Source organism: Carassius carassius, chromosome 21 (genome assembly GCF_963082965.1).
Source record: "Carassius carassius chromosome 21, fCarCar2.1, whole genome shotgun sequence".
NCBI lineage: Eukaryota > Metazoa > Chordata > Actinopteri > Cypriniformes > Cyprinidae > Carassius > Carassius carassius.
The window spans coordinates 20,646,546-20,670,304 of NC_081775.1; the positions used below are offsets into that span (position 1 = coordinate 20,646,546).

A 23,759-nucleotide genomic window follows, 5' to 3' on the forward strand; every position below is an offset into this window, starting at 1 on the left:
TAATGGCATATTGTAGCCTGCGGTCCTTCTGATATAGCTCTTTTTTTCTTGCACATGTACTTTTCTTTTCCCCCTTGCATTCTACTTAATGTCTGCTAATGAATAAATTAAAAAGGTGCCTAAAAACAAAACATCAAAAAAAAAAAAAAAAATTCTCTCCTCAAACAGCCACCAAAATTTAAGAGCAATTGTTAGGGTGCCCCCCCCCCCACACACATGAAGAGAATACAGGTGTGCACACCCCCCCCCCCTTACCCGTGGGTTGAAATATACTATGTAATGTGTGCTTTTACTTGGGTGGACTTTTTGAAAAATTGAATAAAACCAATTTATGCAGGACATGAGAAATGGGGGAAGTGTAATAAGCAAAATTTCAAAACGTGCAAAGAAATTTGATTACATGGATCGAGGCTATTTGCAGTGATTCTTCTGACAAATGGAGCTACAATTGTCATGAATATTCTCTGGAACACCCTGGGTTTGTGTTGAACCTTAAGGTTCTATATACTTTTGTTAATGGTCTTGAATGAAACAATTGAAATAATAAACATTTTATGAGAATCAAAGGTGTATTATGTTTATTTTTTTATAAGCAACACACTGTACAGAACCTTTAAACATTGTGCCTTTGCGCTCTTTTAAATGAGGTATCCATGAATCCTAACCAAAACAGGAGTTAAGATGTTTCAGAGTGCTTAAACTCTGGTGCTTCCCAACTGTATGGTGATTTCAGAGCGGTGAACTCTCTCATGTTTTGTCACTGATGTTGGATTCTGGATCTGAGACCATCGCGTCCACCATTCCCTCAGTTCGTCTGGTCCACTTAGTGGAGGATTTGATATTTGGTTTGCTGAAACAAGCACATATGGGAATTTGGACTCCAGAGTTGTCACCACCCTTTGTGTTCCAGCATCTCCACATGATCCGTCTGTGGAGATCTGTATTTCTTTGACGCTTGTTTGGGCAGGTTTATTCCTATCTGCTTGGATATTTTCTCCAGTGACGTCTTCATGACCTGTTTGCTGCTGAAAGTTTCTCAAGTCCATCACTTGCCGTTTCTGTTTGTACTCTTCCAGCTTAGCTTTGCAATCAGCAGCTTCCTCTTTTATCTGAAGGAACTGCTTCTGAAGGTCTCTCTCAAAGACTTCCTCTGCCTTGAGCTCATTGAGCCAGAACTTGAGCTGCTCCTCTTCTTCCAACTGGAGCTCGAAAAGCTCCCTGCTAGCTTGCTGCTGCTCTAGCTCAAGGATCAACTGGTCTGTTGACTCAATTTTGTGCTTTAGTTCTTGCAGACTGGCCTGTTGTTGGACAACTAGTCTTCTTAACTCTACAATTTCCTCACTCTCGGTCTCTAGATGGATTGTTTGGACCACTGGATTTAAGGTTTTTAGGTCCTCCTCAGTGTCTTTCTGTTCCTCTTCCTCTCGTCTCTCACATGCAGCAGTCTCATCAGTGCATCTCCCACGGTTCCCAAGGCAATTGATCAAAGGCTGATGTTGTGCAACTCTATTTTTGTCTTTTTTGTCTCTTGGCTCCGGTGTCCCAGAGGTCAGGGAACTTTTGGTTGTGTTATCTGAGTGCCCATTTCCTTTTTTGTGCTCCTTGTCTTTCCCCTTATCTCGTCCTGATTGCTGCTTCCCGCCTCTGCCCAAGTTTTCCAGCCAACCCCATGCTTCCTCCATTAGCGTTAGAGACTTCCGCTTGGGTCTCTTCGGTTCCTCGGGTGGTGGCTCGGAGTGGAGGCAGAGGCATGACAGTGGTGGGAGGCTCTGGCGGTGTAGGGCGATTGCCCCGCTGCCTCTTTGCGCTCTCCCTGTCCCTTCCGCTCGCCTCATTTGGGCTTTGGACTGGTTTGTTTCTTCCTCAAGGGATTGACCGATATGCTTCAAAGTGAGCTGCACCTCCTTAGCTTGCTCACCATATTTTTCCAAGGACTCCAAGAGACGTTCTTTCGGAGTCACATTACGTTCAAATTCTTTGAATTTTTCTCTCAGAGTGTATCGGCCAGTGCGACCTAAGAGAGAACAATATTAAAAGTTATATTTTTGGAACAAACACAGATGCTTTTATCCAAAACAACTTACAGTTGATGAATCAATTCATCTTGAGGAGGAAATATAACACAAGTAGAGCTAGCAATACAAACTTTCAAACATTGTCCAGAATAGTATAATCTAGAATAAGCTACTTCTTTAATATTGATTTGGCTGTTTTTGGAGAGTCAGAACATTAATTTTTAATCTAAACATTAACTGTAACCATTTTACCCTTCTTTCATTCCAAAATTGTCCTCTGTGGAACTGTTTTTGTCCATATAATGGAAGCACTGTTGTCCAAAACAACATGGACTTTAATGGTTTGGACTAAAATATCTTCTGATATGTTCCATAGAATAAATAAAAGTTGTACAGGTTTGGGACAATTTTTTTTTTTTTGGGTGAACTGTCCCTTTAAGAGCATTTGACCTTATGAATATTCAGTATTTTCAGCAAATTCTTGCAGACAAATTGTATGATTTATTCATGTTCATGTTTTTGACAGTTGTTTCATGAAATAATAAGACATTAACTTACCAAGTGCCCGTGCCAAAGCGATAACCACCTCCTGACATGTTGTTTTGTCAGTGACTCCACAAACTATGCGCTGGACTCCTTCGACATACACCTTTACTTCCATTCTAAAAGAAAAATAAGTCAGATGTGCGTTTCTTCTGTCTAGATCTTTCTGTAAGCCTAAAATGTCACATTCTCGAAAAAATGTCAATCCAATAAAATGACTTGTTCACTCCATAATAAATATTCACTCCCAAGTTGTATTCACTCAGTAACAAACTACTGATCACTGGTTTATGTAGAAAAAACGAATATAACCATTAAGCAAGCCAATGTTGTAATATAGCATTTTGAATATAAACAGAATAAATAAATTATATACAATCATACGAGGTTGTATAGATGGTTGAATTCATAAAATGTGATTCTGATGTACTGTACCTGTCTCGATGTTCAGAAAATTGATGCGTAGTAAAATCCTGGCACTTAGATAAGAGGCAGTTCGGTATATGTTGTCCTGGTGTACATGGAAAAGTCTTCTTGTCATCCTTGACTTAGCTGAACAAGTACAAACCCTTCCCTTCAGTAAACATTCAGATCAAGACGGATAACAGTCTTCGGTTGTAGATGTTGGTATGTGTGTTTGTCTGCAGTCCCTAGACATTTTTTTTTTTGGGATGCTAATTATTTAGAATTTGAGTAAACATGTTAACATTTGACTCATACTGGGGCAAAAACAGGTCTTCGGTTACTAAACATACTGTATATTTTCTTGCAATCTATTCTATATCTTAAAAAAACTTATTTCCTTGCCGTCAAATGTTTAAGAAAACATGAGCACAGGCAGTTAAATAATTAATATACTATATGAGCTACTATTTATTTAAAATAACTAAAGGCACCATGAACTGACCAATGATTTATATATATATATACAACCCGAATTCCGGAAAAGTTGGGACGTTTTTTACATTTTAATAAAATGAAACTAAAAGACTTTCAAATCACATGAGCCAATATTTTATTCACAATAGAACATAGATAACATAGCAAATGTTTAAACTGAGAAAGTTTACAATTTTATGCACAAAATGAGCTCATTTCAATTTTGATTTCTGCTACAGGTCTCAAAATAGTTGGGACGGGGCATGTTTACCATGGTGTAGCATCTCCTTTTCTTTTCAAAACAGTTTGAAGACGTCTGGGCATTGAGGCTATGAGTTGCTGGAGTTTTGCTGTTGGAATTTGGTCCCATTCTTGCCTTATATAGATTTCCAGCTGCTGAAGAGTTCGTGCTCGTCTTTGACGTATTTTTCGTTTAATGATGCGCCAAATGTTCTCTATAGGTGAAAGATCTGGACTGCAGGCAGGCCAGGTTAGCACCCGGACTCTTCTACGACGAAGCCATGCTGTTGTTATAGCTGCAGTATGTGGTTTTGCATTGTCCTGCTGAAATAAACAAGGCCTTCCCTGAAATAGACGTTGTTTGGAGGGAAGCATATGTTGCTCTAAAACCTTTATATACCTTTCAGCATTCACAGAGCCTTCCAAAACATGCAAGCTGCCCATACCGTATGCACTTATGCACCCCATACCATCAGAGATGCTGGCTTTTGAACTGAACGCTGATAACATGCTGGAAGGTCTCCCTCCTCTTTAGCCCGGAGGACACGGCGTCCGTGATTTCCAACAAGAATGTCAAATTTGAAACTTTGAAATAGTCCATTTTAAATGAGCCTTGGCCCACAGGACATGACGGCGCTTCTGGACCATGTTCACATATGGCTTCCTTTTTGCATGATAGAGCTTTAGTTGGCATCTGCTGATGGCACGGCGGATTGTGTTTACCAACAGTGGTTTCTGAAAGTATTCCTGGGCCCATTTAGTAATGTCATTGACACAATCATACCGATGAGTGATGCAGTGTCGTCTGAGAGCCCGAAGACCACGGGCATCCAATAAAGGTCTCCGGCCTTGTCCCTTACGCACAGAGATTTCTCCAGTTTCTCTGAATCTTTTGATGATGTTATGCACTGTAGATGATGAGATTTGCAAAGCCTTTGCAATTTGACGTTGAGGAACATTGTTTTTAAAGTTTTCCACAATTTTTTTACGCAGTCTTTCACAGATTGGAGAGCCTCTGCCCATCTTTACTTCTGAGAGACTCTGCTTCTCTAAGACAAAGCTTTTATAGCTTATCATGTTACAGACCTGATATCAATTAACTTAATTAATCACTAGATGTTCTCCCAGCTGAATCTTTTCAAAACTGCTTGCTTTTTTAGCCATTTGTTGCCCCCGTGCCAACTTTTTTGAGACCTGTAGCAGGCATTAAATTTTAAATGAGCTAATTAAGTGGATAAAAGTGTAAAATTTCTCAGTTTAAACATTTGCTACGTTATCTATGTTCTATTGTGATTAAAATATTGGCTCATGTGATTTGAAATTCCTTTAGTTTTCATTTTATTAAAATTTAAAAAATGTCCCAACTTTTCCGGAATTCGGGTTGTATATATATATAGAAAAAATTATGCAACTAAATGTAATCCATTTTAAAGGTATTTTAATTTATCCAAAATTTCAGAAACATGAGAGATTAGAAAAAATGGGAATGAGTTATAACTCTAATAAAAATGTGTGTATTTTAAAATTTCTACAGGAATGTATTATGGTTCTCAAATGTACTTGTGGCTTCTGTATATTTGTTTCTTTTAAAAGTGGTTCTGTACAACAACAACAACAACAACAACAACAAAAAAACACCTTAATCTTTCAAATGTATTATACAAGATACTAAAATGCATAGTAAAAACTACATACTGGTTGCAGGGCCATAGTCTATTAACATTTAGACCAATAGTATTTTGTATAAATGCAGGTGTGAAGACTTTTATTTTGAAAACCGTTGAGACGGACAAAAAGAAAGGTCAGAAACGTTACTTCACACATGCATTCAGCTTGAATTTTCCGACATTGTGTGAAGTGTGTACAACCATGAAGATTGTAACATGGAATATAAACGGCATACGAACGTTTAAAAATGGCATCAAGAAAATTTTGGATTCATTCGATGCCGATATAATCTGCGTCCAAGAGACTAAAGTTACCCGTAAGTTACGTGTTTTAAAGAAACGCGGGACTTTGAATCGGTAGATAAAACACATGTGCCCTTTTTTTTTTACAATTTAATAACTCATCAGCATACTTTTTTTCAGGTGACCTGTTGGATGAGAAGACAGCAATTGTTGATGGCTACAATTCATACTTTAGTTTTAGCCGAGCACGAAGTGGATACTCGGGTAAAGCAGCCTACAGAACCATTTAACGACCGTGAAGTGACTTTAAATATAAACTGGAATGTTCTTAACACCGGATTCATGTCCATATTTTTACAATTTAAAAAAATAAATAAACGTAGCCTTTCATTCACTGTCCGCAATGAGCAACCTGATTTTCTCCATGACCAGGTGTAGCGACCTACTGTAAGGATACCGCCACTCCGTTCCTGGCTGAGGAAGGATTGACAGGTCTGCTGGCCAATCAGGGAGAGGCTCTTGGTTGCTATGGTGACCAGGTTGAGTTGTCTAGTGAGGAGCTTCTGGCGCTGGACAATGAAGGAAGGGCTGTCATCACTCAGCATCACTTCATGTACGTTTTGGACATTTACTGGTAAGCCTAACATGTTGTGAACGTTGTTTTCACATATTTGTTTTATTATTCTCAGTGGCAAAGATGGACCACAGAAGCTGACCGTTATCAATGTTTATTGTCCCCGAGCTGATCCAGACAAACCTGAGAGAAAACAATACAAGCTCCAGTTTTACCAGCTCCTCCAATGCAGAGCTGAAGCCATCTTGAGCTCAGGGAGGTGAGAGAGAGATCTTACAAATAAGAGCTAAGATGTTTATTTGTTTGATTAACCCATTCCTCTGTCTCTCTTCAGTCACGTGATTGTATTGGGAGATGTTAACACTTCTCATCGACCCATAGACCACTGTGACCCAGATGATGTGGTAAGTCCTTTAACGTGTTCTTCCATCATTATTTCAAGATTTATGTTAACTCCAGTTGGCCTGACTGCAGGTGACAATTTATAAAAGTAGAAGCCGTAAAAGCAAACATGCACAGTATAATGGAACACAGTCACAAACAATTAGAATATTTTTGCTGATTAATAAAGTGCAACAGTGCCCAATTTCTTAGTAATGCTAGTTGTGAACATATTTTTCCCATTCTTTTTTTTACTCTTTAATCTTTCAGTCTTAAAATCCTTAAGAGTTATAAGCCATAAACTGAACTAATTAGCTATGAGATAAATCAAGAGGTTACAAATTTTAATTTGAAGCAAAAAAGTTGACCTAAATGGAAATTCCCTTCAAGCCCTTACAGTCTCAGTACACTTGAAGTAATACCAAGTGTTAGCCAGATCTCTAAAAATCCAGTATGCTCCATCTCAACTGGATTTTAATCTGTTACTAACCTGACACAGAAATGCGGTCACAAAGATACAACAAAATCTACTGAAGTTAATAATTTTAGACTAAATGGAATCGATTCAAATGTAGCAATTTATTATTGGTCAGATAAAATGTATTATGCCAATTACAAAGTCAACTTAAAGATAATCAATACAAGACACCAGACTATGAAAAATAAATCTATGAGTAAAAGATGCATAGCTGACTTTAGAAAATACATAGTATGGACACACTCTGCACTATGGGCTCTTCAGGCTACAGAATTGCCTGATCCACTTGCAACATTTCCAGCATTTCCAAGACAAACATCCTCCAAATGGAGACGAGAACTAACAATTAGATGTGGTAAATGTGGTTTGATAGCTTAAACAAAAGCATACACCATTGATTAGCAACCTCATAATACATATTAGTAGGTGTGGTTGTAACAGTTTATAAGGCATCATTAAAATTCAGTTCCATATGGAGAAAATCAGTGGGATTTATAGCTTCACTATAGGGTCATTCAGTGTCAACTCAACCAGATGTCCCTGGCTCAAAGTTTTGATTTTGCTAATATTTTTTCTAAAGAAAAACAGACATATGTACTGATGAAAGCCAAAATATTAAATGTCATGGATGAATATTTACGGAGTAATCCACTATTTTGTAGAAGGAGTCAAAATGACAGTTTAATTACAAGGGGGTAAAACTGACTTAAGAAAGATGGCAGCATAATAATGTTATTTGTACACAGAGCTTAGTAGGTTTGTTAGAAAAAATCTGTTGACTTTAGCAATTGCAGAAGGATAGAAGGAAACAAGACACAATCTTATTTTCAACATTACTTATTCTTTAGACATTCTGATTTAAATACAGTATTAGCTGTATACAAAGTTATCAACACCTGGTTTTCAACACCTAAAAATAGGTAAAATATTCAACAATTTGAAAATAGCGCCTCACTGAGATCCCCATATATATATATATATATATATATATATATATATATGTGTGTGTGTGTGTGACTGAACAATATAGAGCCTTAAAAATGAAGATGCAAAAGGAAAGTTTAAGACACAATATTTAAGGGCATTAGGCTCTTTAATACTTGAGTTACAGGCATGCAAATTTAGGAGTAGAAACTTGAAAAGTGTCGTTTTTTCAGTTCAGTCTCCATTGGCACAAAATGCAACAAAGATTTCCAAATTCAGCTAATTTTACTAGCAAATCTATGAATCTCTGTGTTATAATAACATTATGATGCTGCCATCTTTATGAATCTATATTTACCCTCCTGTAATTTGCCATTTTGACCCGCCTCTACAAAATAGTGGATTACACCGTAAATATTCATCCATTATATATAATATTTTGGCTTTCATCATTATAAATGTTTGTCTTTCTTCAGAAAAAAATATTAGCAAATCAAAAATTTGAGCCGGGGAGGTTTTGATTTGTTTGATTTGACACTGAACGACCTTTTTATATAATTATATGTGGAACAGTATTTCCAACGGACCAATAAGATTTCATTATGGGTGGAGTCACCCAATGTTAAACACTAGAAATAGAAACAAGGTAACCAAGTAAATGTCTTGTTGCAACTGGATAGGAAAAAAACTAAATTTTACACAGAAGAGGTATAATTATTGTTTTATCGCACAAGTTACATACTAGCACATATCTGCTCTTATTACTGTTCTGTCATTTAGGATAACTTTGAAGATAATCCAGGGAGGAAGTGGCTGGATCATTTTCTGTTTGGAAAGACGGAAAATGGAAATACTGAAGATGACCTTACAGACGTCTCCCAGATTTCTGCCTCTGGTGGCAAGTTTGTCGACTCCTTCCGCCATTTCCACCCAAAGCGCTCCAATGCCTTCACGTGCTGGTCCACGCTTACGGGGGCCAGGCAGACCAACTATGGTACACGGATTGACTACATCTTCGCTGACCACTGTCTGGTGAAATCTGTCTTTATGGGCGTAGACATTATGCCGGATGTGGAGGGATCCGATCATTGTCCCGTATGGGCGCAGCTCAGCTGTACCCTCTGGTCTAGTCCCAAGTGCCCACCATTGTGCACACGTCACATGCCAGAGTTCATTGGCAGACAGCAGAAACTCTCACGCTTCTTTGTCAAAGTTTCAGAGAAAGAGAGGTTTTCTAAAGTCTCTGACGAGAGTCTACCTGGATCACAGGATTCTGGGGAAATTCGGGAAAACCTGAATCCTGTAGGACAGGAAAACTGTGTTGCAAAGAAGAGACCTTCATGTAGAGAAAAAGATGCAAATGCATCCAAAGCCAAAAGAAGCAATCAGATGAAAACTGAAGGCAATGCTAAAGGAAGTCTTTTAGCTTTCTTTAAGCCTAAACAAACACCATCAATTTCTTCTATGGTAAACTTGAGCCCGAAACAGACAAAATCCTCTGAGGATAGCCCATGTAGTGAGAGTGAGGTCAGAAGCTGCCCTAGCGATGTGCAAACTGAGACCAGTCTTTCTTTGGTAACAGAGATGGAGACTGAAAATAAGGATGAAGTGGAAGCAGAATCGACATCCATAGTCAAGTCAAAGGACTGTAAAAAGGGGCCATGCACTGTTTTTTGGAAATCGGTTTTGCATGGGCCTCCTCAACCACCACTGTGTAAATCACACAATGAGCCCTGTGTCTTACGAACTGTGAAAAAAGCAGGACCTAATTTAGGCCGGCAGTTTTTTGTATGCGCTCGTCCTCAAGGCCATGCCTCCAATCCTCAGGCCAGGTGTAATTTTTTTGCCTGGGTAGATAAAGGGAAGTAAGATCACACTGTAATCTGTATGTATACTGTACATTTCATGTTTTGATTGTATATTTTGGTTTTATATGTAACACAATTTTAAAGGATAAATAAATAATGTTCTTATGAATTTGGTTTAGTATCATACATTTCTAGCTTCAAAATTGTTTGTTTTTCAGACATTCATCTTTAAAGGTTTAAAATTACCCACATTTTTGGTTTTTGACCATTAAAGTTAATTTACCAGATGACCTGAGGGCCTTGAAAATAGGAATATCAAAAGAATGGTTTAAGAACCAATATATAAACAGATATTAAGATAACTTTAATCCTTCTTGTTCCACAATTACTCAGACTTTGGGGGTGAATAAAAACCCAATTTTGAACGCTCACCATTGGTATGTAATACAATAAAGCTTATTAAAGTCAGCAGATTTTGCTAATATAAATACCAATCTCTGTAAAAAAAAAAAAAAAAAAAAAAAAAAAAATTAAAACTCTTCAGTAAACAAATCAAAAATTTTAGCCAGGGAATTTTCTAAAATTTGGTTTTGACACTGAATGACACTATACAGAGTTTAAAATTAGTCAGCCGAGCAGGAAATCTTAATATGAAGGTTTTGTTGTTATGGTAAGTACTATGTGTGGAATAACGGCAATTAATTAAAATAATACTTTAAATTTTAAGTGTAAAACTTTTGAGAAATAATATCGTGTCTTACAATATCTTGCATTAGTCATTTATTCATATATTTATATTTTTTGCTTTTGCCTTTGTTCTTTTTTTCCCAAAATGTATTTTGTGTTCTTTATTGTTTTGTCTTTCTCCTATTTGCTCTTTTCACGTATGCTTGTTATCTCTTTAGTTCTATCAGTTTTACCTTTTCTTTAAATTTTTATTTTCCGTTTCATTACTTACTTCATTTATTCATTCATTATTCAGCCCTTTTGCTCTGCCTCGTTTAGTTCTTTCCCTTTTTCTCATTAAATTTTTCTCCTTTCTCTCTGTTGCCTTGTGCATTCGTTTTTTCTCCTTGAGCTTTCCTTCTTTTTTTCTTCCTTTTACGGTTCAGAGGGCCCAGGTTGTCTTTTATTTTGATAAACGTATTTCCGGTTTGAGTATTACATCCTGTGAAGGGAGATGCATTCAAGTGAATAAAATTTAACGATGCGCTGAACAAAATATAGACAAAAGGTATTTCTTGAGGTGTAATGCCTACAGACATTCATGATGGAGAGGTAAGTTTATCAACTCTGCGTCTTCGCGTTAACAACCGTGTGTGTTCGTGTTCGATCGTGCAAGCTTGTCCAAAATGGCGAATGTTTTGGTGACTTCTTGTCGCGAGCGTTTGTTACCTCCGAAAACGCGCAAAACTGAACACATTGGAAAAAGAAATCAATAAAAACTCGATAGTCCTTCTACAAAGATGCACGTAATTGATGTGATAAATATCCAGAAGATGTTTAATGTCTACAGTTTTACAGCTGACGAAGTACTTCGTGTTTCTTCCATTTAATCTTCATCTTTTTTTATAATCATTAATTGAATTCATGTACAATTCATATGACATTGGTCAACATATTATTCTACAGGTAAACATTTTTTAAATAATGTGAACCATAAGCGTAAATTATTATTCACAAATTTGAGATCTGTAAGATTTTTAAAAATGTTTTTGGAATAAGTCTATTATGATCTACAATCCTGTATTTATTTGATAATAATAATAATAATACAGTAGAAACAGTAATACTGTATTCATCCCATTTAAAAATAACTTTCATATTTTAATGTAATTCATTCCCAGCAGTTACTCCAGTCTTCAGTGTTGCATGATTATTCAGAATCATTTTAATATGATAATCTGGTGCTCAAGAAACATTTCTTATCATTATCAAAGTTGAAATTGAATTTTTAGGTAACTGTTTAACTGTGTGTGTGTAAAAAAAATTGTCTTCATCTTTTAGTGGAACAGGAGTCTATTACCAAGCAATGCCTGCAGTGGGACCCGATGGGAAAAACGTCATGAAGTTAATTCCTGTCCAGAAAGTAAATGGACAGTTTTATCAAACACAATTTAGTACTGAAAGAGACAGTGTTGATGTACAACTGAAAGCCTATGCAAAACCAGTTAATCCATCTGCTGCTGCTTCAAATCAAACACAGATCCAGCTTCCCTCTCTTCAGCCCTTAGCAGATGGACGGTATGTCCTAAAATCCCTTCCGCAGGTCAGAACTGTGTCTAACGCTGTCAAAACTCAACATGGTGGAACTACTGACCCCATAATTCACATTCCAAAGCCTGTGCATGCACCTCTTTTAACACAATCGCTTTCCCAGTATTCAGTCCAGTTACCTCCTCAGCCCAATAAACAGGGCATGGTGGCAGTCCAAGCGCTGCCTGTTACCGTTAAATCACCTGTTCTCCCAAACGGTCATTTCCTGCAGATCCCTCCAAATGCGAAAGTTAGGACTCTGCCAGCCACTGCACTCCCACAATCCATCAAATGCAGGATAATGAACTCTGTGAGTAGTAACACCGCTAACCTCCAAAAGGGTCCACCAACGGTTGTGCTTGTTTCCCCTGTGAACTCTGTTAAGCTAAATTCTGACCAGCAAGTCGTTTCAGTTACAAAGCCAAGTCAAATACAGAAGACCTTGTTACAAAATCCCCCTACAAACTTGCAAACACCTGTTTGCATTCCTAAAACAAATGAAGTGAACACTCCTTTAAAATGGGTCGTCCAAGAGGGAACAGGTGCATGCGCTCCTTGCCTTGTACCTGTAATGACACCGAATCTCAGCACTGACATCATAAAAGCAGTCAAGCATGTCAACTCAGTTGGGACGGCAAATGAAATTGTGCCAAGCAAACCCACACCACCTCAGACCAGCCAAGAAAAGATCACCCCAGGCAAAGACCATGCCCTGGTCATGTGCAATGGGAAAGTCTACTTTGTGGCCAAGAAAAATTCAGAGATCGCCAAGGATGTGATGATCAGCGAAGGTGGGAAAAGAGGGGTTGTCAGCACCTCTCCTGCCCTGCCTGCCAGCTCCGCTCTGGGGACAAACTCTTCTAAGCAAGACCCAAAAAGAAATGTAAGTGAAATTATTGATCTCTGTGATGATGATGAGGAAACGTCCACGTGTCTGGGAGGTGCCCCGGGAAACTTGCCTACCCCGAGTCAAACTGAGGTGGATGAGAGCGATGAAGACTCTAATGTAATATTTGTGTCATACATTCCACCCAAGTCAGAGACTCGTGCTGGTAAGAAAGTGGAGAAAGCTGCCTCTCGGAACAAATCGGAGGAAGTTCAACACACACAGACAAACACAAAACCTGTCTCACAGAACGAAGGGGAAAAACCGGCACATGCAGAAATTGAAAAAGATGGTGGTCCAAATAATCCTTCGGCCAAAATGAGTGATAAAATGGATGAGCAGATCGAGGGAAATGAAAGCGCTGAAAGCAACTTGAGCTGTCTTTCTGAAAATGGGAACATGGAGGCAGATAAAGACTTGGAGAGGGTCCAAAGTCCACCTGAGACGAGATGTCAAGATGATGCAGCTTTCGCTGAAACTGCCAGTGTTTTGGAAGCACCCCAGAATGTCTGTGTTCAAGCCACTTATGATACTGAAAAAGTAATATAACAAATTTAAACATCGTATTTTTTAGTAATAAGTTAGAAATAACATCTTTCAATAGGCTGACATTTAATGCAGTCTTCTCTCTTCTGTCGCAGGCCTATGAAAATCCAGCCTCTGATCAGAGGAGTCAACCCAAGACTGACAGTGAGCTAAGAAAAGAATTTGGCATCACCTCTGATGTACAAATTTGCTTGCAAAGACCAAAGCCGACTGTGAAGCCAGATCGTCTGACAGAGAAACTTATCATAAACAAACGTACATTAGATGGCCTTCGTAAAGTGATCCAGGAGTCAAAGTTGCAGTCAAAAATACAGCAAATGATGCAGGCAAGTTACATTATTAATGTATCCAAATTATGTTGTAATGTACCGTGCATGTACATATTTACTATGTCAGTGTTTATCAGATGCTATTTTAATATATTTCCAAATCACTGTTGTTATGTTTAACTTAAACTATTAAAAAAATTTTTTTTTTATTGAAATAAAGCTGTATTGAATGCAAATATAAATATTAGTTCAAAATAATAAAAAATAGAAATGCTTCCTTAGCAACTAAATGAAGTAATTATAAGTAAAATTAAATAAAATTATTGAACCTAAATTAAAAATAAAGCTCGACAGACACAACTACAAAAAAGTGATTTAAAAATAAAATGTTTGAAATGTAAACTAAAATAAAAATAAAATAAAAAAAATATAATATAAAATATAATATAAAATATAAATAGTACTAAAATAGTTCAAATATATATTGTAAATATTTAATGAACTAAATAGCTTTAGTTTTTTTTTGTATGCTAACATGCTTCTCTCTTTCCTAGCTGAAAATGATAACTTAATTGTTGGGACAAGCTATTTAAAAAAAATAATAATAAAATAAAAATTCTCACGTCAACCATTTTTTTCAGGAGTAGGAGTTACGACTGTAGGAGTAACAGCACTGATTCATTTCATGACACTTTGTTCAATTGCTAGGTTCCCTATACAAAAATGGAGGAGGATGAAGGCCTGGCAGTCAAAAGAAAAAAGCTGGAGCAGGATGGGAGTCAAGATAATCCAAACATTTCACCTGCTTCTAAATGTTCAGTTGTTCCCACTGAAAGCAGTCTAGCTCATCAAGATGAGGTTTGTTCACCAACAGAAGCTACAGTTGATAAAGTTCTTATGCAATCTGAAATGCCAGCAGATTGTACTGGCAACACGTGCTGTTTTAGTCCTTTAACTGAACAAAATGCAAAAGAGACTTCTAGTCATACCCTATCACATTCCTCTCAGAGGAAGACCTCACCACGCTCTAAAAAAGTTAAGGTGTGCACGGCCTGTCCTTGTGGGACTGTTTTGGGGGCTGCAGAAGCCACTTCATCCCTCCATTCACAAGACCGAGCGAATCCATGTACTGCTGATGACTCACACAAAGGGACAAGAGAAAAATGCCCAAGTATAACCCCAGAAGAGAGTCGCCAACTTCAGAATTGCCAACTAAAAAATCAAGATCCTGTTAAGAAAGCAGGGAAAAACCCATCAAAAAATCCACTTGAAAACAAAACTCTATTAGAAGGCTGTACTAGTGAAACATCACATGACATCTCACCTGATAGTTCAGTGAATATTACATCAGGTGCGGCATCAGACAACCCCAGCATCTCATTCTCCAATAAACAGCATGGTCCCAAAACAGACACATTTCCAACACAGTCACTGTACACATTGGAGACGCTGGATGCTGAGGAGATAAAACGGCGTGAGAGAATCGAACGTTTGAAGGATCTCCTGAAGGAGAAGGAGGCTGCGCTGGAGCGGATGCAGAGTATGAACATTTAGTCATGTTTGTACGCTGCATGATAGACTGAATATGACTGGGAAAACCACCAATACATTTCCAAGAAAAATGTACACAGTTCGTACACAATGTTTATTTACTAACTGTTTTACCTTTTTAATGTTAATAATTAATAATGTCATATTTTTTTATTCAGTCTTTGGCTTCCTAAGCATTTTGTGGTGTTTGTCTTATTTATAGTTGTTTTTAGTACGTTTAAGCAGATGCCATTTTATCATTTTTTATACCTTTGTATGATTTATGTGCCTTTATCAGGACTTTGTTTTCTGTAGTTCAATTTGTGGTGTAACAGCCTTATTTCATTTTTTTTTTTTTTTAATTTTAGTTAATTCAATGTACTTTTGGGAACCTTGTTTGCATTTTGAGGTACATTTTGAACTCAAGAACACTGTAAATAATGTTAACATACTGGTTGAATTACTCCATTTTTATAGTCATATATGCCTATTAAACTTAATGAAATGTTGCTTGTTATCTTGCTAAACTACAATTTTATGAGTTTTCATGGTTCAGATTTCTTAGAATTGTTTTGTTCAGAATTTTTCTTAACTTCTTGTTCAGTTGTCATGCTGTTTCACACTGCTTGAGTGTTGCCAGATTCTTAAAGGTGCAGATGATTTGAAAATGTATGTCAGACACTGGATTTGCCATTTACCCTTTATTTGTAGTTATAACAGCACATTTTGTGATGAAACAAAGGTCCTGTTGTGTTATAAGTAATGGTATTTTTTAATTAAAATCAACTTAACGGTGGTGGCTGCCCTAGCACAAATAAACTATGAAGGAAAATGTTCAGGTGCCAGTCAGGTTTACTAATTTAAATTAAACCAGGATGGCAAAATAAATCACCACCTGTTACAGCATTAAATCACATAGGCAGTCAAAAATAATACTTTACAAAAGGGAAGATGTATACCACAATTACTATGGCATGAGAAAACAATAAATAAATACTTGTTTGAACAATAAGAAAACGAAAAAAAAAAAAAAATAGGTAGATGGGGAAAGAAAAATTCAAAGAAAGTTTCGGTTTGAGGTTTACGTAGGAATTGCGTCACGCAAGTTTGCAGTCATAACGGAACCTGGAGAGTGTAGTGGGATTTCAGACACCAGGACAGGTGGACGAGCAGCCGATATTGTCTTCAGATCAAGTTTAAGTGCAGACGATCTGGCAGTACCACGTTTAAAAGTGATTTGGAAATTCACAACGCACCAGGCACCACTCGCATAAAAAGCAAACGTTTGAACAAGCAGCCGTCTTTCTACTTCGCAAGGTTCTCCAAACAATCACTTCCACTCTACTGCACACTTTTACAGATTACGCAATGACTCTCAGGTATGACTCACTTCCTTATATCATTTTCCTTCCGCTGATAACTTAAATGCTCCAGCCCAGACACGCAAAGTGAAAGAAAAAAAAAGTAAACTGAAAGGATGTTGTGGGCCACGTTTTCACTGTCACACTATCACCAAAAAGTTACTGAAACACCTGTTGATGAACAAGGAATTCAGAATCTGTTTCCAATCTTGTCAGTCTTAGTACAATGAAATGAAATGTTTTCTGTTTCACAATTTATTTAACATCCGTTCATTTTGCATTTCAAGTGGCCAGATTGGGGGAACTGATTTGGTGGTCAGGCAAACAAATACAATAGAAGGTGGTTTTATTTAGAGTGATGACGTTTGAGGTTTTTCTAAAGGCACACTTGTTATTTATGTTTATGAAGCATCATGCAAAAGCAATAGTTACTAAAAGTAATGCCACTGTATAACTGGTAGTCGCAGCCAGCAATGTTAAATGAGTATGTCCAATAACAAATGGATAAAAATGTCATAAAATAAAATACACTCTTTATAACTTATTCATAGAAATAATGATTGCATATGGTCTTAAAGAAATTAAGCTTTATTTCCAAGTGTTTATACTGTCTCTCCAAACAAGATGCATTGTAAACAATTATTTTAATGCAATATAGTGTGCAATATAGTAAAAGCTTGCATTGTAATAGTTATTGAACACTCATATCAGTTTTTGCTAATGATCTGATATATATGCTCTTTAATATTTTCTTGACTAATATAACATGCATAATAACATATTGTGTCAGGGTGTGCAATAGACACTCGTCAGCAATACTGTGCTGGTTATTACAGACAACAGCCAAAGTAATGATTAAGTTCAGCTGTCAGTCAGTGGGATCCTCTTTTGGTGGAGAACAGCAATATGACAACTTCAACACCTCCAGTGGTTTCAGCGCTGGCTAGCTGTTTAGAATCCTGTGAATAATCCAGTCATTCATATAGATTAGTGGTATAGACCTCTCATCAGAATTCTTTCATATAGATCAATCCAGAAAATAACTCAAAGAAATCTAAAATTGAAATGAATTAATGGCATGGTAGTCTCAACAAACTATTGCATGTATATCAGCATTTCAGAATGTGGCTACACAAAATGATGCTACCTTTTAAAGGGGTCATATGATGCGATTTCAAAAGCTCTTGGTGCATGAAGAAGATCTGTAAAGTTGCGAAGACTAAAGTTCTCAAATCCAAAGCGATATTTGTACCTCTTTCTCAAAATATCTCTTTATCAAAGTTAAGACTCTGCCACGCCCCCCTAAAACAGCTCATTCAAACACGCCCCCACATGTCCACATCACTATTTGGAAACATTTGCGTAATGCTGCCAAAATGTTCACACAAAGGAAGAAGCTGTGGTTTCAATAACAGCAACACCCCCTCAGTGTTGAATCAGTCATGTCAGGGAGATGCTGTGTGTTTCTAGGTGAAAGCAAAAGCACTATATTTGGACGTCGGAAAGTAGATGCATTTAGGAATCTTTAAGATTACTTACAACAGAACAGCGACACATTTTATAGACGACCGTTTCGTGAACATATGAGAGGAGGTTATTCTGACAGTTCAAAACAAAGCAGTTTGTCATATCCGGTTCGCGAACGAATCATTCGATGTAACCGGATCTTTTTGAACCAGTTCACCAAATCGAACTGCTTTGTTTTGAACTGTCTTACAACAGACATGGAAGAGAAGACAATTCTGCATAAAGTCGTCGTTTTTGATATTTTTGGACCTCTGATGTCACATGGACTACTTTGATGATGTTTTTTTTTACCTTTCTGGACATGGACAGTTTACCCTACATACATTTTCAATGGAGGGACTGAGAGCTCTCGGACTAAATCTAAAATATCCTAAACTGTGTTCCGAAGATAAATGGAGGTCTTACTGGTTTGGAACAACATGAGGGTGAGTTATTAATGACATAATTTTCATTTTTGGGCTAACTAACCCTTTAAAGGTGCCATGTGCAAAAATTGAGCTAAAAATATTTTAAAAATTACCTACACGCATCAAAAGTATGAGAAGAAATAAGGGCGATGATGTCATCAAAAAAATGTAAAGTTATAGTGCTGCAGAGATATCAACCTTAATTAGCAGTAGCATTACTAGCCCCGGCCCGACAGGTGTCGTAATACCAGTTTCGGCCATGGGAGGCGGTATGCGGGCAACATAACCACCAGCCAACCTGCAATACACGAATAACTCGCACAGCTTGTGGGCGTAATATAACCTGATGTCAATCAAGCGGAAGGATGGTTGAAGCCCTTGGCAAGAGACCACCACCCGCTACAGGGAAACAACCGCGCTCGGAAACACAAATCAAATCCGATAAGAAAAGGAGCCGAACCAGAGTAAACATCGGCACTGCTTTCAATCGCTGGAGACAACTGAAGGACCTGAAAGAAATGAGGTTCGACACCGAACTTGCAACATTTCTTTTGGATTGGTAGGTAAGATGCTGTTAGTATTTCGCTAGAAGTTTGTTTTATATGTTTGTGGTTTTTTTTCGGGAAATTATAACATAGAAATGTATCGAAGGCTGTTCTATAAATGTGCTAATGTTAGCGATGGCTAACCGTAGCTGCGTTTGATAATTAGCTAGCTATAACTTACCCATATTTTTATATCATAAGTAACCTGCTCTGTCTAGTCTGTTGGTCTCCGTGTCCTCTTTGCTTCGTGGTTTTTCTGTACGTGAGAAAATTGATGTGTGGCGTGAAAGCGTGTGAAAAGAGTCAATTGCGTGTGTCTCACGGTGAATGCTTGAGAGTTGGCAGCTCTGGTTACGCTAGCTTGGTCAACATTAGCTGTCTGATGTTGACCAATGATGTTGACAGAATGCTGTCTGTCAAATTAATTTAATTCCAATATTGTGTATATACAACTCAATGTAATATGAACAAAACGAATATGAACATATTCACTGGTAAAGGTGAAGGGGAGTAGCTTGAAGATGTCATGTTTCAAAATCACTTGACATCACCCAACGTTCCTCTGGAGGCAAAACGTCCTCTTATAGCAGCGGTTCTCAATTCCAGTCCTCGCGCCTCACTGCTCTGCATATTTTGCACGTTTCTCTTTGTTAACACACCTGATTCAGATAATCAGCTCGTTAGAAATGAACTCCGTGCATGAACTGTTTTTCAAATGTGCATTGCTCCCTACTCTCTGAGCAGGGGAAATCTGTTGAAGTTTACCTCACATCGAAACATTCATTCACTGATTTGTGCTGTGCAGCGTCTTTAAACATGGACAACTGTCACATCATATACCTCTGTAAATCAATACAATTTAAATTCACGTCTTGCACACTTTAATGCACTTTGATTGGAACATATAGCTACGTTCACTTCGAACTGGAATCATGGCTGAATATCCTGTGATGACCACTTCGCAGGGCACTTATGTTCGAATAGAACAAATGTCTGAAGCTCTAAGAGAAACGTTCAAAATGTGCAGAGCAGTGGGGCGCGAGGTCTGCAATTGAGAACCGCTGTCTTATAGGCTTCGGCTATGCTCTAGTGTTGTTGTGAAGGTAGGGGCGGAGCATAGAGACTATGCTGTTTCTCGTTTGTTACTCTAGAGTAGACCAATTCACTTTATTGAGGCATACTGCCCCCATCTGGTATGGAATGTGGAGTATGGCTTGATTTTTTTGCCAGATATGACAGATGGCACCTTTAACCGTCCGTGGCTTGTGTACTGCAAACACATACGAGCTTCATCACTGTGTCTGTCACGTGACACTCTTCCCCTTTTGGGCTTGAACGGATGGCAAAACTAAGGACATTATTAACTGTCATCACATTTATTTTGAAAGATGAAGCTTGTGATTATGGAAAGGGTGGTTACATTTCCGACAAGTGCTTGCGGTGTTCAGCCAATCACAATGCACTGGGTCAGTTGGCCAATCAGAGCAGCCTGTGCTTGTCAGAAGGAGGGACTTTGTAGAAAAGGAGCGTTTGAGAAAGGCGGGGCATAAAGGACCTACAATAATGTACAGTATTTGAAAAATAATGTGTTTTTTGAACATTAAAACGTCAACATTATGTTACAACAAATACAAAATAATGATATTTAAAAAAGCATCATATGACCCCTTTAAGTGCCATGCACTAAGGCTCCTGGAAAAAAAAACTTTTTTTTTTTGCTACACATCAGAGAAAAACAAAAACAAAAAACCCCACTGAATTTAAAATGTACTTTGTTTACAATGTAAAATTTTTTTATTGAGAGGTCTTTTTCAAATCAGGTCAATTAAATTAACCACACAGGGTTATAAGGTCACACCTTTTTTTTTTTTAGAAGTTCATCGATATATTTTAAATGACAAAAGGCTTCTGCTACAAAAAAGAAAAAGAAAAGAAAAAGGTTTGGACTCGGCCACAAATTAAGTAAAAAAAAATTACGTGTCTACTTACCTTTATTGGCTTTCTGAACTTAAGAGAAAAAAATTCTGTAGAAATCTGCTAAGGTAGTTGAAATGAAATCTACAAGACCATTTCTTTCCTTTGACTTCTGCTCACATGTGACATCTTTCACAGGACTGCCACATTCTTTCAGAATCTCATTTCTGGCTGCACAGCTTAAAATTATGAAAATACTGAATGAATAACAGAAATTAAAATCAGACATAGTACAAATTAACACTTCACTTACTCTCTCCATTTGGTGCAGTTCAGCCCTGATGGAGAATAAAACCCATGAGCACAGTCCACACATTCTGTATCTGATGCCTTCGTCCCTGCAAGCAGAAACATAGACCAAAAATATCAGGGTTACACCTCAAAATGTTTGAAGACTCAAATATGTTACAGGCGGCTAAATTGAGAAACACTACCTGGTGTTTTTGTTTCTTGTCCTGGTCTGCAAACTCTGTGTTTTTGAGCTCGACGGCACTGTGAATCAGAGTAATCAATGCAGTAATATCCATCAAGCACATCACACAGAGTGTCTTGTATTGTAGTGCATTTACTCTGGATGTAAAGGCCTTGACCTAAAAAAGCACATTTAGCAACACGTTAACATAGGCAATCAGGCAATTTTACAAATTCTGTAGCTAAAAGAAAGACGCAAAAAAATATAAACATACTTTCAGCACAGTTTTTGCATGTGAAGCACCGATGAAGACCATTGGGTTGACTCATGAATGTTCCTGGAGGGCAGGGTGTGCATGTGGTACTCATATCACCAGTACAGTCACTGTGTACTACTGATCCTACAAACAAATATTAACACACAGCTCTAAGGTGACCAAGCAATTCAAGGATCTTCTGGAAAAATTCAAACATTATGGGTCCGTGATGATGTTGATGTTCATAGATATTCATGTGATTTCATAAGTTCTCCATAGATGTACAGTTGAGGGTGGGGTGGGAGTTATACATGAATGCTTCTGGAGTGCAGGGATTGCCTGTAGCGGCAAAAACAACAAAGCAGCCTGTTGACCACTAACCACACAAACAACACACTGACAGTGACCATACAAAACTAAAATGATATGCTGTACTTTGTGAATTCTTAGAACTATTTGGAAAGGTGACAAATAAAATGAATTAATCAATAGTCTCCTAACAAATATAAGGCATTTTGAATAGTTTGTTCTAAATAAACAGACACCTAAACAGATGCATTTACACTGTTGCTATGAGCAAGATGGTAAACTGCAAATGATTTTCATATAGTGCTGTACAGAGCCTTGTATTGTAATATTTATTATTAAAATACAATTTTGATAATAATTACAGGTATATGTATTATTCAATAACCTGAATAATTACATACTTAAAAAAAATACATTTTGTCTTCTTGTAGTGAATGACATGCTGACGCAGCAGATACATCCTGCGATTTTTATCAATCTTCTGCTTGAAAATAGCAGATGTGGCCCCAATTTCATAATTTCTGTTAACTATACTTTTGGGATATGGTGGAGATGGGAGAAAAGGTGAAAAACTTTCTTTTCTTTATCAACTCTTATCATAGTTACATTTATGAAGTTCATGAGTAAGCCTACCTACGTTGCACATTGGACAACATTCTCCCCAAGCAGTTCTGTATTCACTTGGACCACAAGTACTTCCGATTGAGAGAAAAGGATAAAAAACTGTAAAGACACAAAATAAACAGCACTGAACCTGTAAACTCTTAATAGGTCAAACGTTTTCCCGCTCACTGTTTATTTAATGACGGTCACAGAGCACTATCACAAGATTAGTTACTGCTACAATCGCCATTTCTTCGATAGTTGAAACTTTCCTTTATAATCAGATGATTGTCTATCACGACACCATATTAGTAACTTACCTACTGCGTAAAAATAAAGCGTCGCCCTCATGTTCGCTGCTTGTTGGGTGTTGCGAAATTCTGTTTCTTCTTCTTGTTGGCGATTGGTAAACAAACTTTTGGTGCATTACCGCCACCACCAGAAAGAAGAAAAAAATAAAACAATAATATATATACACCGGTGTGTGTGTGTGTATATATATATATATATATATATATATATATAAACAAACTGTACAATGTAGTATAACTTCACAACTCTTTCATTACAGAATTTTCACAAAAAATGCTACAGTTCACAAAAAAAAAATCACCAAGAAACGTTGCATTACCAGTTTATTTATTCTTTTTTATTGCCTATTTTTTTTTTGTTTCTATTGTATTGTTTGCAAAAGTGTTTACCTCAGTACGCTACATCTGAATTTTTTTTTGCAGCATTTTCATTAAGACTTCTAATTCATTCTTTTTTTAAAGTATTAAACATTTTATAATATGCATATTATTCAATGGTAGTGATTGACCCAGTTTTAGCTAAACATAGCATCACATGACATTTAATGTATATAATTCATCTTTAAACCTTTAAAGTTTATAAACTATACACAATAATATACACAAAATTTTTTATACACAAAACCTTAAACTATACACAAAATTTTTTTGTGCAATACACAAAAAGCACAATACATTGTTAAAAAAAATCCAAGACATAAAACCATTTTAAAGAAACAATAACATAATCTTTAAATAGGGTGACATTCAATGCATTCTTCTCTCCACTGACTCAAATCACATTAACAAACGTATGTTTTAGTCTGACCAGCCAA

At 37.1% G+C, this 23,759-nt stretch overlaps 4 protein-coding genes across 6 annotated transcripts; 2 read left to right on the top strand and 2 right to left on the bottom strand.

Moving 5' to 3' along the window:
- Window positions 1–571: 571 nt before the first annotated feature.
- On the bottom strand, window positions 572–3,089 carry rassf11 (Ras association domain family member 11). The gene is made up of 3 exons (XM_059503754.1): window positions 2,994–3,089; window positions 2,574–2,677; window positions 572–2,014 (listed from the first exon to the last, which is right to left on the bottom strand). Exons 2-3 carry the CDS (start codon window positions 2,674–2,676, stop codon window positions 696–698), a joined length of 1,422 nt encoding a protein of 473 aa, XP_059359737.1. The 5' UTR covers window position 2,677; window positions 2,994–3,089; the 3' UTR covers window positions 572–695.
- A 2,358-nt stretch (window positions 3,090–5,447) lies between these two features.
- On the top strand, window positions 5,448–9,921 carry apex2 (APEX nuclease (apurinic/apyrimidinic endonuclease) 2). 2 transcript variants are annotated; one of them, XM_059503755.1, is made up of 6 exons: window positions 5,448–5,661; window positions 5,768–5,851; window positions 6,020–6,200; window positions 6,277–6,420; window positions 6,496–6,565; window positions 8,725–9,921. In XM_059503755.1, exons 1-6 carry the CDS (start codon window positions 5,547–5,549, stop codon window positions 9,811–9,813), a joined length of 1,683 nt encoding a protein of 560 aa, XP_059359738.1. In that variant the 5' UTR covers window positions 5,448–5,546; the 3' UTR covers window positions 9,814–9,921. The 2 variants fall into 2 exon arrangements, with proteins under 2 accessions (XP_059359738.1, XP_059359739.1); XM_059503756.1 differs by having other exon boundaries at window positions 5,652–5,661; window positions 5,768–5,882.
- A 955-nt stretch (window positions 9,922–10,876) lies between these two features.
- On the top strand, window positions 10,877–15,585 carry lrif1 (ligand dependent nuclear receptor interacting factor 1). Its single transcript, XM_059503757.1, has 4 exons — window positions 10,877–11,030; window positions 11,760–13,434; window positions 13,536–13,766; window positions 14,418–15,585. Exons 1-4 carry the CDS (start codon window positions 11,020–11,022, stop codon window positions 15,261–15,263), a joined length of 2,763 nt encoding a protein of 920 aa, XP_059359740.1. The 5' UTR covers window positions 10,877–11,019; the 3' UTR covers window positions 15,264–15,585.
- A 1,587-nt stretch (window positions 15,586–17,172) lies between these two features.
- Window positions 17,173–23,065, bottom strand: LOC132097814 (tumor necrosis factor receptor superfamily member 14-like). Of its 2 annotated transcripts, none has more exons than XM_059503760.1 (7): window positions 22,954–23,065; window positions 22,668–22,753; window positions 21,740–21,865; window positions 21,488–21,643; window positions 21,307–21,391; window positions 21,069–21,232; window positions 17,173–17,559 (listed from the first exon to the last, which is right to left on the bottom strand). In XM_059503760.1, the coding sequence occupies exons 2-6, from the start codon at window positions 22,684–22,686 to the stop codon at window positions 21,088–21,090; spliced, it is 531 nt and encodes a 176-aa protein (XP_059359743.1). In that variant the 5' UTR covers window positions 22,687–22,753; window positions 22,954–23,065; the 3' UTR covers window positions 17,173–17,559; window positions 21,069–21,087. The 2 variants fall into 2 exon arrangements, with proteins under 2 accessions (XP_059359743.1, XP_059359741.1); XM_059503758.1 differs by having other exon boundaries at window positions 22,664–22,753; window positions 22,954–23,059.
- Window positions 23,066–23,759: the final 694 nt, after the last annotated feature.

What these genes read in the sequence shown, in the direction of transcription:
- LOC132097814 (XM_059503758.1), bottom strand. Translation starts at nt 22,984, where the DNA reads ATGAGGGCGACGCTTTATTTTTACGCAGTAG. An exon ending in ACAAGAAACAAAAACACCAG is followed by an intron (nt 21,392 to 21,487) that starts GTAGTGTTTCTC and finishes TTCTGCTTGCAG; the next exon opens with GGACGAAGGCATCAGATACA. An exon ending in AACTGCACCAAATGGAGAGA is followed by an intron (nt 21,233 to 21,306) that starts GTAAGTGAAGTG and finishes CATAATTTTAAG; the next exon opens with CTGTGCAGCCAGAAATGAGA.
- lrif1 (XM_059503757.1), top strand. An exon ending in CCACTTATGATACTGAAAAA is followed by an intron (nt 13,435 to 13,535) that starts GTAATATAACAA and finishes CTTCTGTCGCAG; the next exon opens with GCCTATGAAAATCCAGCCTC. An exon ending in AAATACAGCAAATGATGCAG is followed by an intron (nt 13,767 to 14,417) that starts GCAAGTTACATT and finishes TTCAATTGCTAG; the next exon opens with GTTCCCTATACAAAAATGGA.
- rassf11 (XM_059503754.1), bottom strand. Translation starts at nt 2,676, where the DNA reads ATGGAAGTAAAGGTGTATGTCGAAGGAGTCCAGCGCATAGTTTGTGGA. An exon ending in CGCTTTGGCACGGGCACTTG is followed by an intron (nt 2,015 to 2,573) that starts GTAAGTTAATGT and finishes GTTCTCTCTTAG; the next exon opens with GTCGCACTGGCCGATACACT.
- apex2 (XM_059503755.1), top strand. Translation starts at nt 5,547, where the DNA reads ATGAAGATTGTAACATGGAATATAAACGGCATACGAACGTTTAAAAAT. An exon ending in AGCACGAAGTGGATACTCGG is followed by an intron (nt 5,852 to 6,019) that starts GTAAAGCAGCCT and finishes CTCCATGACCAG; the next exon opens with GTGTAGCGACCTACTGTAAG. An exon ending in ATCACTCAGCATCACTTCAT is followed by an intron (nt 6,201 to 6,276) that starts GTACGTTTTGGA and finishes TATTATTCTCAG; the next exon opens with TGGCAAAGATGGACCACAGA.